Below are 21,221 nucleotides of genomic sequence, written 5' to 3'. Positions count from 1 at the left end.
GGGTACCATTTGCCAGACAGTAGCAGCTGAAACAGTTTGTGTTGGGGTGGCTGCATTCACTGATGATCCTCCAGGCCCTTTTTACACACCTGCTGCTATAAGTGTCTGGAATAGAGGGAAGTTCACATCTACAGATGTGCTGGAATGTCTGCGGTGCACCATCAATAACTCTTGGAGATGTGAGTTAAGGTAGGCTTTTATTGGTTGGAAGAAAGCACAAGGAGCAAGCGACCACCACACAACATCCTGGAGACTGAGGAAGGAACAGTGCCTCCAATCGCCTTTATACCGGGGTCTGTGGGATGAGCCACAGTCTTTGGGAGGAGTCACAGGAGCAGTCAGCAGGAGGGGGGGCAAGTCCAGACAGGTATATGTAGTTCACCACAGTCCGCACCACTCCCTGTAGTGCCCTGCGATTGAGGGTAGTACAGAAGAAAGTATACCGTAGATTTCTGTACCCTGAAGAGCACTGCTGTAGAGAGAGATCTTGGAAGCAAGTCCATTGTTCCCTCGAAGTGACAATGCAAATAGATAGGGTAGTAAAGGAGACACATTCAGGGTGTTCAATATTAAGGATGAGAAGTCATGTTGCAGCTGTACAAAATCTTTGTTTCTGGCTACTGATGGAACACTGCGTGCAGTTTTGGTCACCACAATATAGTGAGGATGTGTAAATTTGAGTAGGGTGCCAGAACAGGTTCACCAAGATGCTGTATCAAAAGGACTACACTTGCTGTCAGAAGTTGACAAACTTGGCTAGTTTCCCCTGGAGCACTGGAGGCTGAGGGATGAACTAACAGAAGTATTTAAAATTGTGACAGACTCAATAGGATAGATACCTAGAATAATTTTCCAAGGGTGGAAATGCTCAATACTAGACTCAAGGTTTGAGGGGAAAGGTTAAAGGAGATTTACGAGGTAAGTATTTTGCACAGAAAATGATGGGAGTGGTAGAAGCAGAAATAGCATCATTTAAGGTACATTTATAGACACAGGAAAAGGCTGAGAATGGAGGAATGCAGACCACATGTGCAGTGAAAATTGGCATCATGGTCAACACAGCTGTCATGGTCAGCAAAGCCAATTCTCATGCTGTACACTTCTAGGTTCTGTTTTCCCCCTCAATCAATAATACATGCCCCTCTTTTCTTACTAAATCTGGATTTTAACTATGGCTGTATCATTCAAATGTACAGAATTATTTTTGTTATTGCATCAAGTCAGGAGATCACCATTAAAAGCCCTTGCAATGAGGTAATGCAGTTTAAAGTACACAGGAGGCACAGTCCAGGTGATACAATGGAGGGGCTTATACCGATGGTACTCATATATCAGTGCTGAGAAAGTTTGTAGGAGGGTTGGCCCTAATCAGAGCAACTTTTCAAATGTACTCAACTGCATTTTCAATCCATGTTTATTTCCTCAAACTAGACTGACAATGTAAGTTTAAGGCTGATGGTGGGTGCAGTTACTCATGATCTCTGCTGCAGGTGATAATCAATGGGATCAATCAATGGGAGGTTTCTGCCAGTGCTGGTTAGATCAGATGACTGGGCTGACATAACCAAATCAGGTGGGGCACTCAGAGAGAGGGAAGTGAATTTGAGCTGATTTAGAGTGGATGTTGACTCAATTCCAACTGCTCCTCCCCATGATTCCTTTTTCCTGGTATTTGTAACCTACTGCCACAACTACTTCCACCACTTAGTGCGTGCAAGATTGGAAATGAGTATTTGCAGTTTAGGACTGACTTAGGAAAAAGTGTGCATGACTAGTCACAATTCCTGTAAAAATCGTTCAGCTTTTAATATGGTGTGCAGCTTGTAAAAATACAGAACCCTAATGACCCTCATCAATGTGACTCACAAGCCTACCTTTTGCAACTATATTTGTGCTTATGCTTCTTTCTGAATGGTGTAATATGCTTCAACTATGTGAAAAGACCCACATTTAGTGTTTTGTTGCAAGGTTGAAAACACCAAAATTAGTATAATATGTAAAGAAAGGGTTAGCATTTAAAATTAATACTCTCAATAAATCTCAATGGCATATTGGCATGATGAAACATCTGGCAATATAGTCCTTTACTGTCCTGGTCATTAAGGTGTCATTACAGTTCAAGTATATATTATGGAAACAGTCTGATTTTTACTTTCGTAGTTATGAAGAAGTGCTTATTAAGGCCATTAGACAGCTTGACAGCAAATTTAAAACCTGCCCTCTAATTGTTTTGCATTTATTGTTTGTAGAGCTAATTCAATAAAAATACACCAAGATTAAGTTCTTAGAATCTTAAGCATTGAGCCATAGAGTCATACAGGGCAGACACAGGTTCTTTGGCCTTTCCCAGGCACTTGATTCACAACTTTCTGGGCCTTGCAAATTCTAAGTCCTCATCTATGTATTTACAACTATTTTGATATCTACTTTCACCATTCATCCAGGCAGTGCATTTCCAGATACAACAACCTAGGTGATAAAGTTCATCATCAGATCCACCTCCATACGCCTGTGCTGTCTCGTTTTTGAAACCTCTGTTATAGCAAAACATTTTTTGCTATCCATTGTGTTGTGCCCACCTGTGTGGACCCAGCTCTGCACATTACAAAAACCAACCTCCCTTCTGTGAATTCTGTCTTCCCTTCTTATTGCAGTGGGCCAATAGATATAAAAGCCTGAAGCATGTATCTCCATGCTTAAGGGCAGCATCTATCCTACTGTTATAAGACTTTTGAATGGTCCCCTTGAATGAGAAGGTGGATTCTGCCTTTGCAATCTGCCTCATTGCCTTGCACCTTACTGTATGTCTGAACTGCACTTTCTCTGTAACCATAAAACTTTATTGTATTTTCCTATTGTTTTTCCCTTGTACTATGTCATTGTACTGATGTGATGAAGTGGTCTGTAAGGATGGCATGCAAAACAAAGTTTTCACTATACCTTGGTACAAATTTAACAAAACCTTGACAGCAACATAGTGAAAATCTTATTTATTCTCTTCAGTGCAATCACATTATTCTTATGATGGGAACTACATACAGTATACCAATTGTAGCCTAACCAATGTTGTATAAAGCTGTATAAGCTCCTTACTCTACTAAATTCTAAGGCTTTGATAAAGAAGGCTATGAGTCCACCATCTCATGTACCCGCCACTTTAAGGGATCTTTGAATTTGTACATCACAGTTCTCTGAAGGGCCCAATTATTCATTGTAGGTGATCTATCCCTACTAGTTCTCCAAAGTGCATCACGTTGTACTGATCAGAATTAAATTTCATCTGCCAACGTTTCATCCATTTCACAAAGTATTCTTCTGCCATGTAAGACCATGCTCCTAACTTTCAACAAACCCATCAACCTCCATGTGATCTGCAAACTTACTGATCATACTTCCTACGTTAATATGCAAATTGGTAATGTATATGACAAAGTAAAGGGATCCCAGCATCACTCATCCTAGCCCACTGTTGGATACTGGCTTCCAAAGTCAGAAACAATCTTTCACCGTCATCCTCTGCAATCTGTGATCAAACCAATTTTAGACGCAATTAGCCCACCTGCCTTGGATCACCTGGTATCTAATATTTTGGACCATTCCTGAGTGTGACATTGTGAAAAGACACTCTGTAGTTTTGTATTTGCTACATATTATTCTGTTAAATAACAAAAGCCAGCTTACATGAACTCAATGTGCAAATGTTACAAAATTGCAATGAGAATACATGTAAAGGTTGCAAATGTAAAGGAAATAACAATGCAGTCCTAAAACTAACAGAAGTTGTGGAATATACAGTAGCATTTGGGATCACAAAATATCAGCTAACGGCATTTTGATAAATAGGAAATGAACTGTTTGCTTTATTTCAATTATGCAGGTTTCCTGTCATCTGTATTTATTCATTCTCTTTGTTCTCTTACAGTTCCTGAAGTAGGCCCAGCTAATGTAAGTGGGGGAGGTGGCAGTCGATCAGAACTCGTAATAACTTGGGAGGTAAGATCAAAGTGCCATAAGTTCATTTTTTTTGCAAGTTGAATTTTTCAAGGCAATGCACAGATGTTGAAGTGTAAGTTTTAAATGAGGCAACATAAATTAAACAGGCAAAATTAGTGTGCCAAATTAATTGCAACACACACAAAATGCTGGAGAACTCAACAAGCCTGCAAGCATCTATGGAAGAGAGTACGATCGATGCTTCAGGCCCCCTTCAGCAGGACTGGAGATTCTCAGTCTGAAATGTCAACTGTATTCTTTTCCATAGATGCTGCCTGGCCTGCTGAGTTCCTCCACATTGTGTGTGTGTGTTGCTTGGATTTCTAGCATCTGAAGATTTTCTATAGTTTAGATCCTACTATAGATCTAAACTATAGTAAACAAAAAGGCAAACAAAAAGGACAATAAATGATATTCTTTCCAGTCCTGATGAAGGGTCTTGGCCTGAAATGTTGACAATTTATTCCTCTCCATAGATGCTGCCTGACTTGCTGAGTTTCTCCAGCATTTTGTGTGCGTTGCTGTAGATTTCCAGTGTCTGCCAAATCTCTTGTTAATAGAAGATTACTAATCAGACAGAGATTGTACTGTTTAGATAAAGATACAAAATGTTGTGTCATCTCCATGATGCTTTTCCATGTGTGGCGGGTGTTGTCTGTCATGTCCAATGATGACAAGAGAATTTTTAAAGTGGAAAAAAAATTGCAGTTCCGCTCTCTTGACCTCAGAAATCCAAGTCCAGTGGTACGAACAAGCTCACAAACTGGGGTCTTCCTTGGTTGCAGAAGATGACCATGGCATCTTCTGTGCCTTGTCATGCCCCTCGCTCTCCACAGAACATTGCAGTACCACCCTCCTGGCCATTGTATATCACTGTAGATCTCATTTCCCTAACCAGCCAGAGCTGACTTAGCAAGCTGGGACAGGATTGTCCTTAACTCACCAGGGCATGTGGCAAGCTGAAAAAAGAGCTAAATTGTGTGTGCAATGTACAATGCAGAAGTATGCTAGACAAAATTTATTGCTAAGCAACCAGTTTGCAGTTACCCTGGAAGTTATTGCCTTGGCTTCTTTGCAGTTTCACTCAAGTGCTTTGAAATCTGTGTTTCCTCAGAAACATGCCCTGAAGGAAAAGATTAAAGTGAACTAAAACTTAAAATATATCTTGGGCAATTTGTTCTTATGGCCAAATACAGAAAAAGCCTTGCAGGCATTCAGATTAATTACTAACAACTTTATAAATGGAACTTCTTCAAGTCTTCAAGCTACAAGCTTACATTAGATAAACTGTAGTTGTTCTCCTTAGAGACATTCTGGTTATAGGGATATTTCATAGAAATGTATAAGGTTGTGGTTGATTTTGATAGGGTAGAGTGAAACTGTTCCCTTTAATGGGAGGTTCAAGGTGCCAAACATATTCAAAGCAATGGGCAAAAGACACAAGCAGAATATGAGGAAAATCATTACAGAAAGGCTAGGAATGACTGCATTGCTCAAAAAACAGCTGACATGAATGTGATGAGTTGAATATCTGTCCTCTACACTGGAATAATTCCAAGGCTCAATGAAAAGCAACTACTAATCCCAAAGGAAATAAATTGAAAAACAAGAGATAGAGATGGGCATTTTTGGTCCTCACTGTGGATCAGTCTCCCTGAAAATGAATGAAATAAAACATGGTAAATGACACAATCCAGGTGAATAAGCCCTTCTGTAAATCCGATGCAAATTTCATCAATCCCACAGTTTTCCAAAATATTGAAATTAGCTAGTTCCTTTTAAAAATTAGGTAACTCTTTTTTCAAGCTGTCAAATAATGCACAGCAAGATGCTTTAAAATATAAATAAGGTTGAAGTCTGACTGTTCAGTAGTGTTGTTTTAGTGAAGATTGTTCATCAGAACACCAGAATCTCCTGCTTATTTTCACCAAAAGGTTGCTTTTAGGTCCTGGTTAAGATTCTGCCTCGAGTAATGTTGCATCAAAATCAGAACACTTCCAGAAATTCTGTTAACAATGAGCCAAAGGATCAGTATGGAATTGCAAACTTGAGTGGAAGTTGAGCCCACAACCTCACACACAGAGTGAATGTGCTGAAACAGAAGTGCATGAGTTAATCCTGATTGTAATTTTTCACTCTGTTTCTGTGTGATTTGAAGCTAAACAGAGTGCCTTGTCAGCATAGTATTTTGTTTTTCCAGTCCAAAATTGCAGAATGTGTATCAAGCCTAATGGTACCAACTTTGAATAATTAAAGTCTTTAAAAGTTACCGTATATTCATAATCTTTTTAGTTGTTTTGCCTTAACTTGCAAATCATCAGTGCCCATTCTTTGAGCAGTTGCCTACCAAATTGAGGAAATGTGAAAGATCACTACAAGCCCAATGAGCAAAATGGGCTTCTCTGTGCTTTAACAATCTGTTGGTGACCTGAACGATCAGTTTGAAAAGAATTTTTGTGTTTCCAAAACAGCTTGCAAATGTTATTTTTCATAACATTTTTTGTATTTGATTTCACTTTCAGCCTGTGCCTGAAGAATTACAAAATGGTGAAGGCTTTGGATATGTTGTTGCTTTTCGACCATTTGGAGCAACAAGTTGGATGAAGGCCGCTGTAACATCAGCAGATGCATCAAGATATATTTTTAGAAATGAAAGTGTTCCACCCTTCTCTCCCTATGAAGTAAAGGTTGGAGTTTACAACAACAAAGGTGAAGGGCCTTACAGTACAGTAATCACTGTATATTCAGCTGAGGAAGGTAAGGAAAGAAGCTGAGTGAGTTACCTGTTGAAATAATTAGTTATCATATCACAGCTCCGGGTCTTGCTGTCATGCCTGTCGTATCATGCCAAAGCATTCCATCCACTATTCCACAGCAAAACCACTGAAGTCAAATTGCTGTCAGACCTCGTCCGATGTCTTTTGGTAAAATGAACACTGCATAAAAGGCCCTTGTTGCAAGGACCTAGTATTTCTCAGTTATATAGGATATCTAGCTTTGGACAACCAGCTGGGAGTGGGGATAAGCTCCCATCACCTATTAAATGCTCCCAATGGGGTGCATCTCAGATAGCCTCTGACAAACAAGTCCAGCTCCTGGCCTGCGTGTGCGGCTCAGCTACAAAGCCCGGTGGATCTATTTCTACTGACAGGAGAAAGGGCAAATATGAGTTACCGATGCCTAAAACCAGTTGCTTCAGGCAGATGGGACTCGATAGCTGTGGCTGGCAGCTGTCTGGGAGAAGGAAGATGCTGATCTCAAACCTCAACAGCCTTGTGACTATAGCCACTCATGGAGAAGGTGTCCCTAAGGCAGTCCTACACTGAGTTCAATGCTGACTGGTAATTCTTACAAAGCCTCTGGTGCCAAACTGTATTAGTCTCTGCACTCCTTTCGATTCATCAGCTGTGTGTGGAGGGGGAGCCTACTGCATGAGTAACAGCTTGATCTCCATATTGTACTGGCATGGCTTGCATACTGTCTTACATATCATGTAGACAATTAGGACAAAACATCCATGGTCGACCCTGATCAACGGAGAGCCTCGATGATCAGCTGATATCTGAATCTGTAAATAAAAGGCACAAAACAAAGATCTGAAACAGTAGTGAAGGGCCAAAAAGCAGACGGTAATCAAACAGACGGCATTGAGAATCCCCAGAATGCAAAAGTCTCAGTGGTGAAAAATCTCTTGATCTCTACAGAAAGGCTGATATTGACACAATATAACTGCCTTTCTCTTTTTTTATTATTATTGAGGTCTAGAACTGTGAGAATAATTCCAAACAAAATCCTGGATGTTGCAGTTTAGTTATCTAATGTCATGCTACCAAGTCAAGTCAAGTCAAGTCACTTTTATTGTCATTTCGACCATAACTGCTGGTACAGTGAATAGTAAAAATGAGACAATGTTTTTCAGGACCATGGTGTTACATGTCACACTACAAAAACTAGACTGAACTACGTAATAAAAAAAATACAGAGAAAGCTACACTAGACTACAGACCTACACAGGACTGCATAAAGTGCACAAAAACAGTGCAAGCATTACAATAAATAATAAATAGGACAATAGGGCAAGGTGTCAGTCCAGGCTTCAGGTATTGAGGAGTCTGATAGCTTGGGGGAAGAAACTGTTACATAGTCGGGTCGTGAGAGCTCGAATGCTTCGGAGCCTTTTCCCAGATGGCAGGATGGAGAAGAGATTGTATGAGGCATGCATGGGGTCCTTCATAATGCTGTTTCCTTTGCGGATGCACCGTGTAGTGTAAATGTCCGTGATGGCGGGAAGAGAGACCCCGATGATCTTGTCAGCTGACTTCACTATCCACTGCAGGGTCTTGCAATCCAAGATGGTGCAATTTCCGAACGAGGCAGTGATGCAGCTGCTCAGGATGCTCTCAATACAACCCCTGTAGAATGTGATGAGGATGGGGGGTGGGAAATGGACTTTCATCCCATCTTACGTAGATTTAGCCAAGCTAATACTTCTAGATACATCTTCAATAAATGTTAACCATTCTGATTACATCACATGTGAATGATTCACTGCTTTTTGTGAAGGATTGACACAAGTTTTACCAATAATTGTGAGTTTTATTTTACATACTAGTAGAAAATTAACAACAATCTGCTGGAGACATTCAGCTTCTGAAGAGGAAAAGGAATTATTGATGTTTTATTTTGAGGCCCTGCGTCAGGGTTAAGAGAGGTGAGAGGAAATAACCGAGAAATAAAAGGAGGACTGGCCAACTGGTGGTTGGTGGAATCAGGAAGGGTAAAAGATAGCAGACAGGCGGATTTAGGTGGGGAAGGGGGAAGAGTGGAATTGAGCGGTAGAGTCAGGTAAATGATAGACTGAAGTAGACAAAGGATAAAAAAGGCAGGCAGATCCATGTGAGGTTGGATGCAGTGTAATGATAAGTTGGAACACAATGGCTTCCCAGTGATAGAACCTGATAGGGAATGAAAGTGGTTATGGGGACCACTGGGGGCAAGATAACAGACAGATGGAACTACATGGACTTCTAACTATCAACAGCTCACATGGCTAGGCCTGAACAAAGGCACTTTCACAGAATATTTTGAACCTTCAGTTAGTCATTTCAATACTTTGGAGAAATATCATTAACTAGTAATAGAAAACATAATAATTTAGTTAATTCAGTTAATTTATAAGTTTTAAATGACCTAAAACTAATCCTTCATCCTCACAGTTGTTTCTTTCTGTTAAAATTAGAGATGTTAAGTTTCAATCTTATCTGATCTGGTCCAGTATATTACCCATTTTAATTCTTGGATATTTCAGAAAGTTGGTATTCCAACACCAGATACCAAGCTGGACCACAGCCAGAAAATCACTAGTGAACACCTTTCAGCTTCCATTTTTGCAAATTCTAGCATTGGTCAAACTTCCTTTCTGTCCGGTAAGAATGTGTCTACCTTCTGACCATTTATTCTCTGAAGTGCCTGAGGGATGAAAACTACACCATTTTTGCCCCACAAAAGCTGCCACTATCCCTTTTATCAGTTAGGAAACATTTAGGAGCCATCATTGTGAAGAAGACCACATGGCCATTGGTACAATTAAGCCTCTGTATCAGTAGAATTACATGCCAATAATTCTGTTTGCAGTGAAAGGTTAAGAAACTTGCATTTTTTGTCATTTCAAGCAGAACCAAATCTAAATGTATACTGCTGAAGGAATAGCCCAAGGTAACTCTTGACATTTTGCCTGTGTAAGCTCTGCAGATGTTAATGTACATTTAAACCCATGTTCAAATGTCAACTCTGCACAAACAGGACTTTAAAAATACTAAAAGAATGTTTGTGATAGCTCCCTTGGGACTTTGAGTTTGAACTGAAGAAATCAGTGCAATTACCTCATTGGCAAGTCAGTGGTCATAAATGAATTGAAAATAGTTGTTTTGTCATAGCACGAATTTTATCCTACCTTTAACCTGAATTTAAAATGTCGCTCCAGAACACACAATGAGTCCAGAACTGTGTTCAAAATGTGCTAAAATGTCAGGATGTAGAGGACTCAAAGCAGTGTATTTCAATACTATATGCACAACATGTAACCTGCTTTATCATGCCTGGTCCACTTTATGTGGAGTTAATAGAACACAGAACATAGAACATAGAATAGTACAGCTGTTCAGCCCATAATGTTGTGCCGACCCTCAAACCCTGCTTCCCAAATAACCCCCCACCTTAAATTCCTCCAGATACCTGTCTAGTAGTCTCTTAAACTTCACTAGTGTATCTGCCTCCACCACTGACTCAGGCAGTGCATTCCATGCACCAACCACTCTCTGAGTGCAAAACCTTCCTCTAATATCCCCCTTGAACTTCCCTCCCCTTACCTTAAAGCCATGTCCTCTTGTATTGAGCAGTGGTGCCCTGGGGAAGAGGCGCTGGCTGTCTACTCTGTCTATTCCTCTTAATATCTTGTACACCTTTATCATGTCTCCTCTCATCCTCCTTCTCTCCAAAGAGTAAAGCCCTAGCTCTCTTAATCTCTGATCATAATCCATACTCTCTAAACCAGGCAGCATCCTGGTAAATCTCCTCTGTACCCTTTCCAATGCTTCCACATCCTTCCTATGCTGAGGCAACCAGAACTGGACACAATACTCCAAGTGTGGCCTAACCAGAGTTTCATAGAGCTGCATCATTACATCGCAACTATCCCTCGACTTATGAAAGTTTTCTTAACTACCCTATCTACCTGTGAGGCAACTTTCAGGGATCTGTGGACATGTACCCCTAGATCCCTCTGCTCCTCCACACTACCAAGTATCCTCCCATTTACTTCGTACTCTGCCTTGGAGTTTGTCATTCCAAAGTGTACCACCTCACACTTCTCTGGGTTGAACTCCATCTGCCACTTCTCAGCCCACTTCTGCATCCTATCAATGTCTCCCTGCCATCTTCAACAATCCTCTACACTATCTACAACACCACCAACCTTTGTGTCATCTGCAAACTTGCCAACCCACCCTTCTACCCCCATATCCACGTCGTTAATAAAAATCATGAAAAGTAGAGGTCCCAGAACAAATCCTTGTGGGACACCACCTAGTCACAACCCTCCAATCTGAATGTACTCCCTCCCCCATGACCCTTTGCTTTCTGCAGGCAAGCCAATTCTGAATCCACCTGGCCAAACTTCCCTGGATCCCATGCCTTCTGACTTTCTGAATAAGCCTACTGTGTGGAACCTTGTCAAATGCCTTACTAAAATCCATGTAGGTCACATCCACTGCACTACCCTCATGAATATAAACACCATTGGAAATAATAATGCAGCTCAAAGAGAGTCATTTAGGAACAAGAGCTTAACTCTCCCAACACTGACCTTGGAATCAGGGGCGTATCTACGGAAAATAGCGCCTATGGCTAGCACTGAAATTGCGCCCCTGTCCAAACATCTGACACCCATCTTTTAGGTAACTTTACCACAATATCAGCTCAAAAATACAACTCAAGCTCATTAATCTTTTAATTAACAAATATGGCACTATGTGAAAATTATAACTGCACCTTTTTTGCTATCACTGATGCAAATTGGTCTATGATATGAACAAAGTCAGTTTTTTCAGCTTCTCTTTCTACACTCAGCGGAGCAAGATCACAGAGTCTGCCCTGACCCATGGAGGCTCTCAAATATGAAAGTATTACATTTAACTTGCTGAATGATCTCTCACAGCTGGCGATGGGAACTGCAATTGTTAGCATTATCTGAATAGCAATGCGATGATTGGGGAAGACACTCTCATCTCCATACTGAACAATAAATTCAAGAAGCTCTTCAGGTCTTGGTATTTTCATGTTGACCCGCCTTGATAGCAACATTCTGCAATCCAAAATTTTTTCATACAGCTGCTGTCCATCAACATAAGAGCTGTACAATTTGCCCAAATTTTCGCACTTCTTCTTTAGGTTATTACTGTCAATGCTGTAACACAGTCCCTCGACATTGAGAAGGAACCTAAACTTGGCGTCAGTGTTGTGCAAATGAACAAACCTTGTGTCCATTTCTCTGTGAAGACAATCGAGTGTTCCCTTCATGAGTCTTTCCATTTCCTCCTGAGCTGTTAACCCAACGTCTCTCGAGTTCTCATCAGCCATTCGTTTTTTCATCTCCGACGTCTTTCAACTTCAATATTCCATTCTTGACAGAGACTGACTCCCTCTTGAGACTCACTGACCAACTCTTCTCTTTCATCATAAAAATTATCTCGGAGGGCTTTCAAATCCAGGGCAGCATCATGGAATTTCTTGCTAGGATCCTGCAGCCTCTTTTGAATACATTCAATGTGAATAAGTACTTTGTTCCAAAATCCTAGCAAAATCAGAAAATCATAACTCAACATGCGGTTGTACAGCTACCTTGCATCAGTTCTTGTTTCACTGGTCTCATTTTCATTGTCTATCATGTCCTGCAGAACTTGAAGTATCTCCTCAAGGTACTTGTTGATGGGTTTCACTGCTTCTGTACTTGAACTCCACCTGGTTTCAGACTCTGACTTAACAACCACAGGCACAGCATTTTTGAGTCTTTCCCAGTGCTGTGTTGAATGAGAGAAAAACACATAGAGAGCTTCAATGGTTCCAAAAAACATGACCATCATTGTATCCTGCTTGGCTGCATGTACACCCACCAAGTTGAGTGATTGATTGTCGCAATTCACAAACACTGCCAGGTTGTATTTCTCACTTATTCTTTGATAAGTGATTCTTTGATAACTTTGATTCTTTAATAAGTTATTCTTTAATAACACCACTTCTGTGTCCAGCCATCACAGCAGCGTTGTCATAGCACTGTGACCAACAATCTTGTAGCTCCATTTCATCCTTCTCTAGCTGTTTCAAGAAGTCTTCAACCAAGCTCTTAGCATCCTTCTGGCTTATCTAGATAAAACCAAAGAAGGACTCTCCAACACGGACTGTTTTCCTCTCAAAATCAACTTCCATATACCTCACTACTTCTGACATCTGCTCACGGCGTACCTGATCAGGAGTCGAGTCAAACATGAGACCATAGTACTTGGCTTTATGAATGCCTCTCGGTAAACCCTGGAGAACAGTGGATGCCATCATGTGGATGAATTCATTATGGACACCTGATGAAAGATAAGATGTGGATCCAGAATGATTTTCCAAATGAGTGAGGTGTTCTTTTATGACAGGGTCAAAGATGGCCAGTAGTTTCAGTAAACCAAGGAAATTTCCCATGTTGGAGTTATCATCTAGCTGAAATGATTCCCTGTGTCCTCGCAAAGCCAGGTTCCGAGTCACAAGGAATTTTATGCAGTGGAGGATTCTCATCAAGATATCACGCCACACCTGCTCTTCTTTCTCAATCTGTGACTGAAATACCATGTCAATAACTCCTCTGTTTCTATCTAAACTTCTTTCCACTGTGTGAAACATTCCCGATGATTCTTGGCATTTTCATGAATATTAATCCTTTCAGGTGCTTTCTCCTAGTTGAATCCGCTTTCCTGCTCCAATGAGGATTGATGGTCTGACCGAGAATAGAGAAGCCAACAGATACAAAATGCAGACTTTATAGAAGGGGAATAGACCAGTCATGAGCGAGTCACTTCCTCACCACAACCTTTTCCCAATTTCCTCTTGAACCATTTTGTTCATTAAGTGGTTATTTGTTGGTAGGAAAGGCCCCTTACTGTTCTGGAAATACTTTGAACCCAGTTTTATTATTTCTGTTTTCAACTCAGCAGGCAGAATTGCTTTTCCAGTATCCTTGTCGAACTTCAGAAGTCCAATGTCATGCTGTTCAATCACTTCTGGTATGACAGTTTGAGGCTCTTTGACACCATTCAGTTCACTTGGTTCAGTGTCGTCAGGTTCAATCTCATCAGGTAAATTCTCATCAATAAACTCAACATCACCACCACCACCATCATCTTCCCCTCCTGTCATGTCCACGTTCACTGTGGCAGCCTCACTCTTAATCTCGTCAGACTCGGATTTATCTGACTTGACTTCCTCCTCGGCTTGTGACGCATTTATACTTGATCCACCTTCGGATTCTAACAAACTTGTAGCAGGTGCAGGCGACTCCATGGAACGTGTCGAACTACTTGTTCTGGGCTTTTCAAAGAAGGGTATGAAGAACTTGCTCGACTTCTTGGTTTCCTCCGCCTCCAACTTCTGTTTCTTCCGTCCTTCAGCTCCACTTTCCTTCTTCTTCATGAAGAAACATTTCATGGTCTTCTTATACATTGCTCTGAAATAAGGCTATCCTCGTGCTTCTCACCCATGATAATCAAAGACAGATCATGCATCTGAAGGAAATTCTTTTTTCACTATCTGAGGATGGCTTGTCTGACTTTAATAGAAACTGCTCAGTGGTGCCCCCCTTCCAGTGACGCCCAGGGCACGTGCCATACCCACCATACCTTAGATACACTACTGCTTCGAAGCCCTGTGGAAATGGAGGGCATGCATTGGTAGGTCCTGCGTGCTTGAGAACTTCAAGTAACAGTGGATCCAAAAAAAACAATGGGAAGTTATAATGCAGGAAGGAATATACCCAGAGATTGTTCCTAGAAAATGTTGTACTGTACACTATCAGAAACATACCGTCTTTTCTCTCCACACAAATACAGTATCTATCTCTCTTTCATTCTCTCTTACTCTCTCTCATTCTCTCTGTCTTGTCTCCCACTCTCTCCCCCTCCAACTTGAAACACCTCTGCTATGTTGCTTCTCGTATTCTGCTGTAGGGTCCTTGACCTGAAATGTCAACTGCCTTTCCCTTCTCAGTCATGCTGCCTTAAGCATTGAGTGTTTCCAGCATTCTCTGTTTTTTTCATGCAGAGTTAACTTAGGGGTGTGCTGTCATGCAGCAATGACTAAGTCACGGGGTCATCAACAACAGATCCTATCCACAATTAACTCCAGAACGTCAGTCACCAACAGCAGTATATATCATTTAACAAATCTCCTGAATGTGCACTTGTCTGCCTGCACGCACATATTCAGTTACACACATGCACATCCCAGGCAGAAATTGGAATATCTGAAATGGGTAAATTGCCTTGTGAAGAAGGTTGGTGAAGCTAAATTTAAATCTGCAGGAATTTAGGAGAGTGGAAGCACCTCAGCTGAAAAATGTAAGACTTTGTGGGATCAGCAGAATGGATGTTGCACTGAGATAATGAATGGATCAGCCATGATCTGACTGTTTGGCAGATGAGACCTGAGGGGCCAACTGGCCTTGTTCTACTTCTAATTGACGTATTGATATGTGCATTGCAATTGGTTTGTCATTGTCACATATACCAGGATACATTGAAAAACTTGATTTTGCAAGCCATCAATACAGATTATTTCAAAGCATAAATATATTGAGGTAGTTCAACGGGAAAGCAATAACAGAAGGCAAAACATAACATTAGAGTTATGGAGAAAGGGCAATGCAAGATGACAATAGGTTGTAAGGGCCATGATGCAGTAGATTGCAAGGTCAAGTGTTCATCTTTAGCATTCAAGAGGTCTGTTCAAGAGTCTTATAACAGCAGGATGGAAGCTATCCTTGAGCCTGGTGGTGCATGTCTTCAAGCTTCAGTATCTTCTGCCCAACGAAGGGAGGATAATGTCTGCAGTGGAAGGGGTCTTCGATTATAGTGGCTGCCTTTCTCAGGCAGCAAGAAGGGTATTCAGATTCGATGGAGGGAAGGCAGGTTTTCATGATGGTCTGTCCTGAAAGAACTATGCAATTTTTTTCAGTTTTGAGCAGGTCATTTGCCATATTAAGCTGTGATGCATCCAGAGGAGAAGCTTTCAGTGGTGCACCCTTAAAAATTCATCATGGTTGATAGCGACCAGTTGAATTTCCTTAGCATTCTGAGCAAGTAGAGACACTGATGTTGTTTCTAGTCTATCGTGTCTACACAGTTGAACCAGTTCAAGCTGTTGCTGACTGATATAGTGCTTATCAGTCAGTTAATCAATACAGCTGTCATTCAAGACAAAATGCTGAAGTCTGAAGCTGAGCCATCCAGGTTAACGCTTTCTGGGTTGCCTTTCATCTACCATCTGTACCATCTTGACAAGATAATGACTGTTTTCAGTATTGATTGGATATGTACAATTGCCTAGCATCAAGATTTTCTTGGCTCTTGAATTCATGATTTATCCTTAAGCAGATATCATTGTGTCACCATAAATTGCATAATCACCTGCTGGGTGATCAATTTTCCACAAAAGTAGTTGGGAATGCAGAGAACGCTCATGGCACTTTTTACAGGTTACTCCAATGAGAAACTTCCATGTCACACTAAAGAAGCCTTACGATTAGCTGACATCCACTTAGTAGCATAATTTTGGCAGCAACCCTGGCACTCAGTTTCATATCATCAACAAGCTTGGATATATTACACTTTATTATTTCATCCAAATTGTCGTTATGGATTGTGAACATCCTGAGCTCTAGCACTCTACCTACCTGCAATTACCAAGGACCTCTCCCTCTCATGTTTGTGTTCCTCCCCTGGTCTTGGTGTTGAGTGAAGCAGTAGGTAAATAGGTCCGTATTATACCTATGTGAATTTAATCTCTTTTCCTTGCTAAAGCAGAGATGGAGCAAAGATCTTCTAGACTGACCATGCTTTCCCTGGCTGAGGACTGTAGAACAAAGACTCACAGTTTCAAAATTTGCAGAAGACTATTTCAGAGAGGGAAGCAGAGAAATTACTTCACATTGCAGGTGGAGAAACATCGGATTTCTCAAGGTTATGACTTTGTTAATCTTACTGAATAGCAGAGCATCCAGCAGTGATTCTTACTGAATGGCAGAGCATTCAGCAGGGATCCTATTGAATGGCAGAGCATGCTGAAGAAGACTTGAAGGAAATAGTTCTTGTAAACTTCTTACCTTCTCTTGTTCTTTGCTGAGCACTCCCTATTCATTTACTGATTTTTCTTTATGACTGGACCACATCTGTAGCTTGTCAACAGCAATGTTTAGATATCCTAATGGACATAAAATTGGAATTATTCTTGCTTGTAATGTTTTTACACAAAAGTTAACATATAGCTTTATGATTTTGGAATCTTTATTCTTTGAGTGAAGAAATGCAACTGCTGACATAGAGAGAAAAAAATGTCAAGGCAAATTGATATGTAGAATGTCCTTAAAGTATCAAATACTATTTCCAAGTTACTTTAAAGATTATAATGTAGTAATTGTATTTATTTCAAGAACTCCTTTTTATGTTTTGTTAATCATTAGTTTCAAATACTTTCAGTGATGATTATTGCTAAATGATTATCACTTCAGTTAACAATATATAATTCCAAATTCAGGCCAAAATTTATCATCAGAGTGTCTGCTGTGCATCCAATGCAGAAACACAAATGTATATGATCACAGTATCTACCTGATTCATGAGTGAAAGAAAAGTCTTGTGCAGTTTTAGTAAACACCTCCCGAGTGAATTTGACTTTCCTAATGAATGTCCTACGATCTCTCTCCAGATATGACATATTAGAATGTAATATAACTGATTTAAGCAGCTAATTAATCCTTACCAATTCAAAAGGATTGCAAATCTTACTATTTCACCTCAGCTGGCTAAAAGCTCTGAATATGTATCCAGTTTTACTGGAGGCCAGAGATCTGCATTTTTAAACAGTTATTTGTAGGATGACTACAGATGTTCAGGACTGTCAGAACAACCAGTCTAGCTTCCACAGAAAATTTATCAAAATTATCTTTATATTAGCATTTTTGATAAGTGAGTAAATAACACTCTCCACTCCAGTCACTGTTGCTCCAGATGTGTTGACTTAGTGAGGCAGAACCTGCTTTTCGCAGTCCACCAGCATAAAAAAGATCAGCACTTTTCCAATCAACATCATCAAAAAGAAAATTATCCATCCATCTAGTATACTGAGTGCAGTTGGAAGAAACTTGTAAAATAAGTTAGGCAGCTCCAATGCCTTTGAAGGCAGCACGATTAACCATGATGATTTTGAAGGACATCTCATTTCTGAGTTCAGCACAGAAGTAGCAACCATCCACAACATGCAAACTTAAACTACATTTTATTTTTGCTTGGCCATAGACAGGATAAACTGATGGCTCCTCCTGATATATTTCAATCTTCATCCATCAGCAGGTCACTTAGTAGAAGAATGCCTGATCTGATCCACAATCGATGTATGAATGCATCCAGTTTGGGCTGGATAACTGGAGGCTGATTAGGAATACAAGCAAACCTAATATCTGCCTTTCTAATGAAGAAAATGGATCTCTACCAATGCCTAGCCACAAATGATGAACTGTGCGAAGAATCAGTGTCAAATTGAACACTGCTATCCTGGATGGCTTTACATTTCTTTCTTAATATCAACAGATATATTCAAGTAGAAAGCAGCCTTGGGATAGCTGCAAGTCAGGATTCAGAGTTACTATATGTTCACAGTAATGCTCACGTTGACCTGGGAAGAATATATTTTTGACATTGCTGATTCTCAGATCTAGAACCAACATTCAAAATGACGATAGTATGACATAGTTAAATAGAAACTATGTGTACCAGCAAAATGTGGATAAAGGTCACTAGAAATTTTAAGAATACAGTGTGAGTATATAAGATTCTGTCATTATGTAGAGAGGTACAGTGGATTCTGGTAAATTGGGTTATCGATTAATTGAGGCATCAGTTATTTGGAACAACTCTGAAAGATCAAAAACTAATTGAGAAAATAGCTGGGATTCAATTTATTTATTTGGGACACTTTGCCATTTAATTGGGACAGAATACTGTTGCTGAGCAGTTTCTAACTAGTGCCAGTCCCATGCACTTATGAGCCATTAGACACTCCACCAAACTTAGAGGAAACAGTTTTTAAATAGTGTCAGTTAGTTATTTCAAAAAGCAATGATTTTTGTCACTGATAGTTGGTGATAAATGAGCAGTAAGACAATTCAGAACTGTTTTCTTCAATGCAGTTTCAAACATTCAGACTTGGAAATGCCTGAAATGGCTGGGACTGAAAAGGAAACAATTTCACAACTTCAACAAGTTAGGTACTATGAAGAATTTGAAGGTATCGACAATCTTCTTGAATGTTACCTTCTTCCCAACCAGACACTCAGCTCTTAACTGTGGCTCCAAGTAGCTGCTTGCATGCAACAGCAGCCACACCCGGTACACTGCTTCAAAAGGCAGACTAACAAGGTGAGGGTAGCTGGCAAGTCTCATAGCCCAGTGAGTTAGGGATGTGCCTGTCCTAGCATGTTTCCAGAAGTCTGGGCAGATGAGATCTACAGTGAGATCCATTGGCCAGGAAGGTGTTTCTGCAACACTATGTGGAGATGAAGAGCATGACGAGGCACAGAAGAAATGATGATAATCCACTGCAACCAGCGAGGACACAGTGTGACATCCACTCATACCACTGGACCTGAACTTCCAAGGTCAGGAGAGTGAAACTGCCGCAGTGAAATTGCTTTTCCACTTGAAAACTCTCCCACACAGGGTTCCTATCATCATCAGATACAACGGACAACCACCAGTAGTATTGGTAGTTTTCTAGTTTGTTCTGTATTTCATTTAAGTACATAATGTGTTACCCAGTTAAATAGTAGTTTGTCTTTTTTATACTATTTTGACTACGGCTAATTGAGGCAGCCGCTCAATTGGGCAAACGTGTATTTGTCCCTATGTGTCTATGTTAACCCTAATCCACTATATTTTTAGGACTTGTTTCTCTATTACAAATAGGATTTTCTTGATTGCAAAACCAAGGAATTTTCAACCACAATGAAAGCCAATAGCTGTTTACCCAGAGACTACTTACCATTAACTTTGCTGTACAGAATGGTGCAATTAGTTTTTAATGACTTGTTTTATTATTAATATCATATTGATGGATTGAATGATGATTATTTGTGTATGCTTGCTTTTACATAGTTTACTACCCCTTGGTCTGATCATATGTAAAGGGCAACGTGTCATCATCAATACTTTACCACTTCTAGCGTTCAACAGTATTTTTTCTTAAATTATACTCGTTTCTGGAAGAATTTGCCTGTACTTAGCCTCTTTAAATTTACTCATTGCCACTTAGTTTCAAGTTTTTTTGTTCAGTGTTTTTAATATTGTCTTTACAACCTAGCCAAGTTGTTGTCATTGGTTTACAAGTTTAATTAATGTTGTTTGTATTATTATGAATTCAGAATAGTCTGAGAAAACTAGTACTAAGTTCATATGCACTTTACTAACTGTATGCCAAAAGAGAAATTTGGGATATTTTAACATGTTTTACTTATTTTTGACTTAATTTATTCATTTTATTCTATTAATCATTTTAATCTATTTGAATGAGGTCATTAGACATGGGAGAAGAATTAAGCCATTTGGCCCATTGAGTCTGTTCTGCCATTTCTGCCATTCTGCCATGACTAATTTATTTCCCCTCTCAACCCCATTCATGTTTGGGAAACAAGGATACTCCAGGAAGATGGGTTGTGGTGACTGGTAGGGGTTTGTTGATGCACTTGGAGTTAATCAGAACATTGAGGATTAGATTAAGGTAATGCTGATGGTGATTGTTTAGCAAAAAGCTTGTAGACTAGTGATATGGGACCAGAAGGAAATCTGAAGGCAGGAGAGGCATTTGGCAGTTACATTGGGTAGTTAAAGGAGATTTAATTTTAATTAATTAATTGCCCATTATGCCACTGGCATTTGGTGGTCGGAGCTCCCAAAGTACTATATCAGCAAGCTGCAGCGCTGGAGGTTCATGGCAGGAAGATTTTTTCTTCCTTCTACCGTCTGCGTGAGATGATGGGCTTTTGGAACTTTGAGACTCTCTTTTCAACTGTGCCATGGACTGCTCTTTATCAGATTAAGGTATTGCTTTGCACTGTTGAAACTATGTGTTATAATTATGTGGTCTTTGTCAGTTAGTCTTTAATCAATTATGGTATTGTCTGCACTGCTGAAACTATACGTTAACTATAACTATATGTAACTATGTGGTTTTGTGTAGGTCTTGTAGCTTTAGGTTTGTCTGATGGGTTTGTAGTTCCTTTCTGGGGAATGTGCTAAGACGGTAGCGCGATATCGATGCGCAGCAGCCTCTCCGGACTCTGGATTTGGGATTACCAAACGCTATGTGGCTTTTCTTGTGTGGTCTGTTTTGTGCTTTTTTCATGTTATTATTCCAGAGTGCGTTGT

The 21,221-nt window shown here is 40.1% G+C and overlaps 1 protein-coding gene across 1 annotated transcript in view; it reads left to right on the top strand.

Annotated features, from left to right (window-relative positions):
• The window catches only part of LOC132377892 (contactin-4-like), a 1,978,611-nt gene that overhangs the window by 1,844,477 nt on the left and 112,913 nt on the right, over window positions 1-21,221 (top strand). Inside the window, exons 20-21 of the mRNA XM_059944356.1 lie at window positions 3,923-3,993; window positions 6,516-6,750. Coding sequence (XP_059800339.1) covers window positions 3,923-3,993; window positions 6,516-6,750 — 306 coding nt within the window. The remainder of the gene's footprint in view (window positions 1-3,922; window positions 3,994-6,515; window positions 6,751-21,221) is intronic.

The sequence above is a fragment of the Hypanus sabinus genome, chromosome 19, assembly GCF_030144855.1.
Source record: "Hypanus sabinus isolate sHypSab1 chromosome 19, sHypSab1.hap1, whole genome shotgun sequence".
NCBI classification, from domain to species: Eukaryota; Metazoa; Chordata; class Chondrichthyes; order Myliobatiformes; family Dasyatidae; genus Hypanus; species Hypanus sabinus.
This window is presented reverse-complemented; position numbering and strand designations above follow the sequence as displayed.